Consider the following 10000-nt stretch of genomic DNA (forward strand, 5'->3'; position numbering starts at 1 on the left):
TTATCTGCTGCACTAAGTTTCCTTGGCCGATCACTGTGACTATGATCCTCAACGATACCTGTTTCTTTGTTCTTCTTCAAAAAAAGTTGAGCAGCACATCTTGAAACCCCAGTCTGCTTTGAAATCTGTGTTTGGAGAGACTTTGCTGATGCAGTATGACTACCTTGTGTCTTGTTGCTGTGCTCAGTCTTGCCATAGTGTATGACCTGTGACATGAAACTGTCTTCCACAACCTCACCTCAGTAGCCTAAAACTTTGAACAGTAGTGTATATGTAGTAGATTATCCAATCAGGAGATGATTACAAATAAATACAGGTGTATGTTCAGTTCCTCATCTTAACCGGAGGTTATCAGATTTAAAAAAACTTTAGAACAAGGCATCCTTTTGTGTTGGTGCCAAGCGCAGAGGGCAGTGACCAAACGGTGATGTTTGACATCATGGGAATGGAAATGGGCTGGGAAGGACTAACTGGTCAACGGATCGGAACAGGGGTTGTTGTTTGTAAATTACATTAGATATAGGTCTTTTCTCATGCTATGATGTGACTGTACTTTCAGGAAATATCCCACACTGAGTATGTGCGTCCTGACATGGATATTTATCAGGACTACGTTGAGGGCTGCCTGACCTTTAAAAACCCAACGCACCACAACAACGGCAACTACACTTTGGAGGCAAGCAACTACTTAGGTGTGGCCACCAGTACTGTGTATGGGCACTTCCTTGACAAGCCCTTTGATGGTAAGTTGAGTTTATGCTGCAAGAACACATCACAGCATCATGATCTCTGCTCTCACATGCTAACACACCATGGCAGGAGACTGTTTATATGGTTGGTTTGTGTATGATCTTCGTTTGACTGGCTGTAAAACATAAACTCATGGTGTAAAGTGTGAAACAGTCATGTTACCGCCTGAAAGCTGGTGTAGGTGACTCTGAGAGAGCTCTGTGAAGTAGGAACTCTCTAGCTATCTGTACTAGGCTTACATGCAGCAGCTATGAAAGTACCAGCCTCCGCCATCCCCTTGGACTCTTTTATGTTTCACTCTGTTAGAACATGGAACATGAAGCATCTCACTAGCATGTCAAAGAGAAGAAATGTATTCCCCACCTCATTTTGACCCAGTCTGAGGTTGTCAGCAGTCTTCACGAACATACAATTAATTGATCGGACTCAGCTGGGACGTAGCCTGCACGTATCGTAATGTGTAGCCTCTAAACTGCTCTCTGATCACGTTGGGGATGTGGTCCTGGAAGTGCATTTGACACTGCTTAGGAGGCAATACTCAACGCAAGCCCCAGGTGCTTTCAAGGCTTGTGCTTGAAGTACTGTCCATAGTGATTGGTCATTGTAACACAACAGGCATGACTACAACAGACAAACACAGTGCTTGACTTCTTGCAGAAATGTTGTGAAGACACACAAGCAAATTGATTTAATCAATGAAAAGGAATAAAACAAGATTATTGAAATATAAATGAGGGTGAATGAGCCAAAAATAATGTCCTTACTTATAATTAAAGCGTGAAGCCCACACTATATAAGATAAACGGTTGTAATAGGCCTGACCCAGGCCGGGTCGGCTGGAAATCTGTCAATCTAAACATGTTTGATTAAGTGATGATATTTTAATGTAAAACCCCCAACCCAGTACAGTAGCCCAGTACCCAGTAACTTAAAACATGTAGTTAAGTTACTGTCTGCAGAGTGTTCCTTGTTTCTTTGGGAATGCCACTCTGCTGCAGGACCTGGTAAAAGAACAATAATGAATGGGGCAGAGAAACCTGGAGAAAAATCTGGAAGACTCTTCTGACAGGACAGTATCCCAGCTTCTATTGCAACTTCAACATTGGCTATTCCTTCAGATGTTGTGGTGGAGTTAGTCAGAAGCTGTCAGCAATATTCATGAGGACCACGGTATTTAATTGTTGCATGGAACTAGCAACATACTGACACATTAATTGAGTCTTATAAATAGTAGCACAGTAGATATTTAAAGATGGAGCTAGGAGAAATGCCTTTGGATCATTACAATAATTAAAATTTAGACATTTTTTGTGCTAGAGGAAAGCTCAGACTGTCAGAAAACATCCCTAGGATTCATCCTCGAGACCGTTATTATCCATGAATATCATGTGAATCTTTTCCACCCAAAACTTTGCACCTTTACCTTTAGAAGTACATGGTGTGGTGAAATTAAGCTTATATTTAGTCTAAGTGTTAATGAGATATGGGTATTGAAGAAGAGCTATATTTAGACAAGAGGTGATGATCTTGTTAACAGTTTTATTTCTGGCGTTTTGCTCTTTTCACACCTGACTCACATAGTGTGTTTCTAATCTTACCTTTGCTTTTTCTCCTTGTTGCTTTCTCATGCGCACTCAAAATATATCCAAGGTGTCTCACAGCATCTTCTCTTTCTTTTCCCACAGGTCCAGACACAGATTATGATTATGGTGAGTGTTTTTTACAAGAATCTCATTATAGTATCATGGTTTACATTCAGGGTTATCAAGAAAGAGTTAGCTCTTCATCAGACTTAGACTTAGACATCTCTTTATTGATCCCTTCTGGATGACTCCCGCAAGTAAATTGGATTTCCAGCAGGCATCATGACATCCTTTATGTAGGTAAAAGGCTTCAACTGTTCATGCTGACTTAGATTGTATACAATTAGCTTGTGTGCACATTGCACTGAATAGTTTTTAATATAATTATTGAATCATAGAGCATGGCTGACTGTTCTTGAAGACATGAATTGGAGTCAGAATGTATAGTGGCTCTATTTTAAACAGATTTTTGTGACAATAAACTGTCAAAAAAATCTGAATACATCAAAGTAAACAGAGCAGGCAGGTAACTGGTGAGTCAGGTGCCCAACAGCAGGGTAATCCACCAATAAAACTGTGCTTAGGACCACAAAGCACTGGGGTTGGCCTTTGGGCTTCAGTATTATGCGGTGTCAACCTTTGGATATAACATTTTGTTGTCTGAGTGTCAAAGATATACAGGGGGGAGAAAAAACATAACAACTTTTCAAATCAACAACTTACATTTAATTCAGTAATTTACTGGTTCAAGGTACTTAACTTAAGCTTATCTATTCCAATGCTACTTCATACTTCTACTCCATTCCATTTTGTTCTTTTTACCCCACATTTATCTGACAGCTGTACTTTGCAGTTTCCTATCTACCACTCAAAACTGGCTAAGTAAACATTATGTTTATTATTCAACCTCCCTTTTAAGGTATAAGATAGATAGATTATTTATTGTCTTTTTCCAAGGACATTGGTTGCCACTGTCTATACATAGATATACGAGTACAAATGAGTACAAATATACATTGAATCAATATCTCATACAGCTTTAACTGTTACATGTTCGTGTGTAACATCATCTTAATAATTCACCAATGTCACATATACACGTTTAAATAAATACTTCATGTATTAGATTTTACAGGTGTGCCTAATAAAGTGGCCACAAAGTGTATGAAAATGTTAATACTCTTAAATGGACATGTATGCAAAATATATAGTTTTGTACATATTACTGATAAAACAAATTAATGTAATTTTTTAATGCAAACGTTTTACATTTATCTTACCAGTGAAGCTAAAACTGACAGAGATGCTTGAGAAAAATACATGGGATATGATTTTAAACATGAATAAATACAAATCTTATCAAGATATGTTTGAGTCAATACATTTTACAGTTGAACAATTCCCTTCATAGTAATTCCTTTTTTACAGGTCTATAAATTCACAGAAATGTGTTATATTTTATGCTCTTTTCAAAGATGAGATTAATGGCAGCACTGCTGGACTGGGCCAGACTTGATAGTCTAGATGACAATGTCAAGCGTCTGTCTATTAACTGGCCGTGAACAATATCATTGCATAACACTAATCTCTAAGTTATGTGTCTGCAGCTTTGTACTTTATGTTTCATATGCGATGAATTCAGATTCTGTGCAGTTTCCCCACAGAATCAACAGGGCAGTAAACTGTTTCTATCTTCTTATGTTTTTCCACCAGTAACCCCGACTGCAGAGACTCACAAACCTGAGGAAGATACTTTTGGGGTGAGTGATTGAAATATTAAACATGTTGACTGTTTGGCTGAGATTTTGTCTTGTGTTTCTTCCAATGCCCCCAGGCAAAGAAACAAAGCCCAAATTACAAAAAAAAAAAAAAAAACTCTTAGTCCCTGCTCGGGCAAGTAAAAATATCTAAATTCATTTTTTCCTGGCCAATACTGTGAATGAGATTAAAATGGCTTAATTTCTCTAACTGACCTCCAGGCCTGTATTGATGATCTAAATTACACAAGATAAAGTTTTTGTGAATAGAATTATCTGTGTCTACATGAAAAGGATCAGATACAGTTGGTGTTGCTGAGATCCTGCCAGGGCGGTGTTTTCAAATGGGTCAAAGAAAAGTCTCTGTTTGGCGGCCTACAGCTCACGCTGTAGAGCGTGCGCCCCGTGTAGGCTGAGACCTTGGCAGTGGTCTGAATTTGAATCTGCCCCACGGCCCTTTGCTGTGTCATCCCCACTTTTCTCTTATTCTCCAGCTGCTCTGTTGAATAATAAAGGCAATAGAAATCCTGGTAAAACTTTCTATAAAGACCACATCTGTACTACATTATGAGGAAACCCACATGCCTAGGTTGAATCATGTAAAGACATGTTTTACATTTCTCTTTAAGTCGCTATGAAATCAATTATTTCTTGAAGTAATATTATTACTGAAATTCAGAATTGATTTCACAGCAGTGACTGACTGTTTGTCTGTCTGTAAACTCTTCGAGATAATAGCCAGTATATTAAAGCAACAGTGATGTGCAGAGAAAGATGGACAAAGATGTGAAACAAAGGAGTTGAAAAAAAACCTTGAGAATGAAGCCCAAGAAGTGTCAGAGCGTTGAGAGCATTCGGGTCCTTTCATTCACTCGCAGCTGTTCAGCTTCTATCTGAAATCCCTCAGCGGCTGGTGAGCCTGAGAGTTGGTTTGAAATGTAATTGAGTTCATCTTTTTGCTGTAATTGACTGGGAAAAAGATAACTGTTGAGGCTGAGGCTTTGGAAGAGCACAGTGGGTGAATGTGTGTCTTTCTTTGACACATTGCTGAGTTTTCTTCTGTGCTCAGACACGTTTTAACACCTGTAAGCAAAATGGTTTGACATTTTGCAGATATTGTAAAATCTAAAGCCCTGCTTCTAACCCTCTGGAGGCTTCAATGTTCATTCCACTATATCCTTATAATGTCCTCAACAGGAAAAGAACAATGGAAAATCTATTATTTCCATTTTTTTAATAAACCCCTTTGGTTTTTTTTGTTTGTTTTGTTTGTTTTTTAAATACAGGCCTCTACCAAACAGTTGAGCTGTCCATTCATGGTATATGTAAAAAAAAATTCAAACTATGTGCTGTTATATGCTAGCACTATGTTAGTATACCAACATATGCCAATGTGTTCGCATGGAATGAGTAATATTACTAGTACTAATATTATTAACATATGCATTTCTTATATATTTACCATTGCAGTAGATGTATTACTACATCTCAGAAAATGTATAATGGTAAATTAAACATTTGATATAAATAACAGTGAATATGTGTAAGTTTTTCAATTTCATAAATATGGTAAGTTTATCATCATATTTATTATCTATGGCAATTTAATCACGCTTATGATATTATTTCAACGTATATATATATATATATAGTATACTGGTGGTCAAACTTAGAGAACAAATCATTGATGATTGATTTGTATTATTCAAAATTGGATAGAATAGCCGCTGTGGCTATACCACTGCTGTGGTAGCATGTTTTTTTTTTTTTTTAAATTAGGCAAATCAACAAAAACCTTTATTTTGTGAAAACTATTTGCAAAACTAGTAACCATTATGTCACAAGAGAAGATTTAAACAATGTTTTCTTCTCTAGGATTCAAAATTGAACAGGAAGTGTAGAGGCCACAGCTTTGAATGACTTCAGCACATCTGTGCCCACAGGACATCACTAGTTTCTCACACTGCTCTGGTTTGATTTTGGTTTCTTAGACATTCCTTTGTTGACAAAGATTTTTTAGATATTTTCTATGGGGTTTGGATCTGGACTCTTGGTCGGCCATTCCATTGTTTCAATATTCTTAGATTCAAGGAGGAGGTTCACATAAACATTTGCATTCACCCTGCCATGTAGCTGTAGGAGGCCCAACTCCTGCTGCAGTGTGCTGAGACAGATCCTTGCCCTGTTCAGCACTGAACTGGCGAGCAACTCCAGCTGCAGTGTTGAACCGATTCCCTATTGAGAGTCTTCTCATAATCCTGTCCTCTCGTGCATATGATTTATGTGGATGACCGGCCTTTTTGGGGGACTCAAATTAATCTGTATCCTTGTGAAGTTTCAATATTCTTGAAATCACAGACTGTGAACACCCAACCTCGCTCTGATGGCTGAGAGGGTCATCTCTTTGGCCTTCACCTGGACAATCTGCTGTAGCATGGTTTCAGTCACCTTAGAGCGGCTCACCATCTTGCAAAGTCATCAGGAAATAAACAAAATAAATAGGATGTGTCCAACAATTAAGTCAATTGTATGGTGCCAGATAAACACCAATAATTGGGAGGAATCTGAAAGTGTTCTCTAATTTTGCTCACTGCTTTTTGCACAAAATAAAAGGTTTTGTTGAAGTGCCTCGGTTATTTTAAGAAAAAACATGCTATAACAGCAGAGGTATAGCCACATCTTATATTCTATCAAATTCTGAACAGTAACATCAAGGTGGTCCCAATGGTGGTGCTAAAGGAAAGCATGGTTAAGGAGGAAAAAAAAACATTCATTCCCTCATGGAGAAGAAAAATAAGAACTTTATTAATCCCTCTGAGGGAAATTCATTTTTTTTCTCATTCCGTTATTACACAAACACACACACACACACACACACACACACACACACACACACACACACACACACACACACACACACACACACACACACAAACACACACACGCACACACACACACACACACACACACACACACACACACACACACACACACACACACACACACACACACACATACACACACACACACACAGACCTGAAACACATGCATTCACACACAGGATACACACATACACACACCCAGGGCCTATATACATGTATTATTGTTGTTGCCTCCCAAATTTAATACAGCTCTGCTCATAAAGAACATCCCATATCATAGATAATAAAATATTGTGTTCACATTTGACTAAAGAGTATCTTAATTGAAAAGTGGTTAATTCATAGGGGACTTGTTTCTGTTCAATAAGACATAATGGTGGCACTAGATGAAACATTAGATTTCTTCATGGGACTACGTGTATAAACAGCAGATTTTAATGTCTGCTAAGGTCTTATCTTCATTCCTGTGTACCTGTGATTGTGGTCCTGACATTATTTTCCCACATCTGTAGGTCTCCATCGCAGTAGGCCTGGCAGGCTTTGCCTGTGTGATGCTGGTGGTTCTCTTTCTTCTCATCAACAAATATGGACGACGCTCCAAGTTTGGAATGAAAGGTAAGAAGCCAGAGTCTCTTAAACTATTTGTTGTGCCCCTCTCAAGAAGACTTTCTGAATCAGACTCACAGTGTGCAAAGGTGTGACTGGAATGAAGTTCAGGACCAGTAGTAATGGATGAAAAGGTTTATAATGACAGCTTTGAGACGTCCTCACATCTATCAAAGCTTTCAATATGGAAAAAAGGATGAAACTGATTTAAGGATTGCAGTAAGTGTAGCTTGGATCAGACTACTATACAACAATACAGATTATGCTATTTTTAGGGGATTTTTGCTCTGTTCAAAGCTGCCTGTCTATGCCTGACTTTTGTAACATTGTGTGTCTTTTTGAGGTGTTGGTGTTGGTGTGACCGAATTTATTGATGTTTTTTGAAAAAGCTGTTTTATATTCATGAATTCCTCTTATGTCCCACTCTCTTGCTCAGTCTGTTTGGTTTAGATTGAAGGTCCTTGGACAATGTGTCTCCATTTCCTCCCACTGCACTTTCAATTTTTTATAGCATCAAATAACTAATGAAAAACAAACTTACTAGAAAAAATGGACACTTGAAAAAACAACTTTGTTCTTGTTTGTTGTCAGTATGTATACTATGATCAGCATTTTTTAGACATATTATCATGTTCACATACACACAGTATGACACACTAAATAATGTTGGCTTGTGTCACCACCTATGTTGTTATCACCAGAAAGCTTATGTGAATAGTGTTTATGCTCTGAAGCTGCTGGTGACCTTGAAATGACTGCCTAAATGGCTCTATATTCATGCTGTTGTTCCAGCACGGTGAGTAATGATTTCCGTTAGAGACTAATGCTAAGAGGTGAACTAGGTTTTCTGTGTAATTTAGTTTAGGTTTGTTTGTTGGGGATCGTTTTTAACAACACCCTGCTTGTTTGAATATTAGCTGATGAAACATTTCCTTTAATCTAAAACTGAAACTGATTTATTAATTATTAACTATAAATATGTATTTCTTCCTTTAGGGAGTATAATACTTTCATAGTTTGAGCATACTTTTTATTTGACTAAGTTAAGCAAAGTGCATCCACACAAATGCATTATGAACAGCTTCGTTTATCAAAAGACAGAAAAGGATGGTATCGGATTTGTATCTGCAGATACTCCAGGTTTTGGTATTGGACACCGGTCCTGAGAAAATGACCAGATTCTACAAACAGTGTTTCTTATTGTCTTGTCTTCCTCCTTGGATTTTGCTCAGTCGTCATGGAGATATGAACAGTTACAGTGCATGGCCCATTAATCCAACGTCCTGAGTTGGATTTCAGCCGTTGGACTTTGATCCACTCTGCTTCTTCAATGTCATACGGTCCAAAAAAGATGAAAGATGCAAAATACATATTAATATATACTACAGTATTTGGGTTCCATGATTACTCTGGCACATATTTAGCTGATCTCCTGTTGCGCTGAAACAGGTGGGATTATAGAGCCACTCCTAACTCTAACTTGAGACAACAAGGTAATTGAATCATTAACAATAAATAAAAAGCTAAGTTTTTCAGAACACACACAACACAATTAGTTGTTTTTAGAAATTAAGAGAAACCTCACAATGTCTCGGGCCGAACAGTGCCCCTTAGACGTGATAATACAAAATGCCACGGCCTGGCATAAGCTATTGCTTAATTCTCCAGTGGAATGCAATATATTTGGGGGAAGTAGGCTGAGCATCTGGACCTGTTGCAGACCAGCAGCACACATTCCCAGCCGGCTGACTGAAGCAGCTCCAGTGTAGGATAATAGCTGCAGCACACGGCTGCTCAGCTGACAGCTGGAAATAAGTCTTTGCAGACTGTAAAACTCGTGGCGCGACTGCTCTATGATGACTCATCATCAGATCCAAAAGGAATGAGAGAAAAGATCCAGAGCTGATGAGTCAGGTTCTCTCAGTTTGGATTCACTTTGACAGCAGCTTTCTGTTACTGGACCTTAAATAAAAGTCATCTTTACAATATCATCTGGAATGAGCATTGCATGTGTCAAGATTGATAAAATTTGACTAAAAATGTACACATAAATACATCTTATCAGTTGACAGAAAACACACTTTAGGTCAGCTCTTTTTACCTTTCCTCTGCCACATAGAGGACTACACAAACACTGTGTTTCCGATCATTGAGATCCATTATCAATGCATTGTTTAATGGAATAATCAATGGAGCTGTCTTGAAGTGTGTTTTGTGCTTCAACAGGAAAGTATTATATTTATATTAGGGCTGGGACTTTAACATATTAATTACGATTAATGGACCAAGTGGAAACATGGACAATGGCACGGCTGTGTAAAAATTGTGCAAGAAAAAATGTATCTCCCACTGGAGCTCTTCAGCCTCCGCTCCACCCCAATGCTGAACATGTTGCAGCGTTAGCACAGACTACGCTCCTAGG

At 38.2% G+C, this 10000-nt stretch overlaps 1 protein-coding gene across 1 annotated transcript in view; it reads left to right on the forward strand.

Moving 5' to 3' along the window:
* The window catches only part of LOC310949617 (NT-3 growth factor receptor-like), a gene marked incomplete at its 3' end in the record, with an annotated part of 217476 nt that overhangs the window by 121790 nt on the left and 85686 nt on the right, over positions 1–10000 (forward strand). The window contains exons 9-12 of the mRNA XM_083917114.1: positions 560–743; positions 2436–2459; positions 4047–4093; positions 7485–7587. Of these exons, the coding sequence (XP_083773240.1) occupies positions 560–743; positions 2436–2459; positions 4047–4093; positions 7485–7587 (358 nt within the window). The remainder of the gene's footprint in view (positions 1–559; positions 744–2435; positions 2460–4046; positions 4094–7484; positions 7588–10000) is intronic.

This window comes from Echiichthys vipera (assembly GCF_963691815.1).
Source record: "Echiichthys vipera genome assembly, chromosome: 7".
Lineage (NCBI taxonomy): Eukaryota > Metazoa > Chordata > Actinopteri > Perciformes > Trachinidae > Echiichthys > Echiichthys vipera.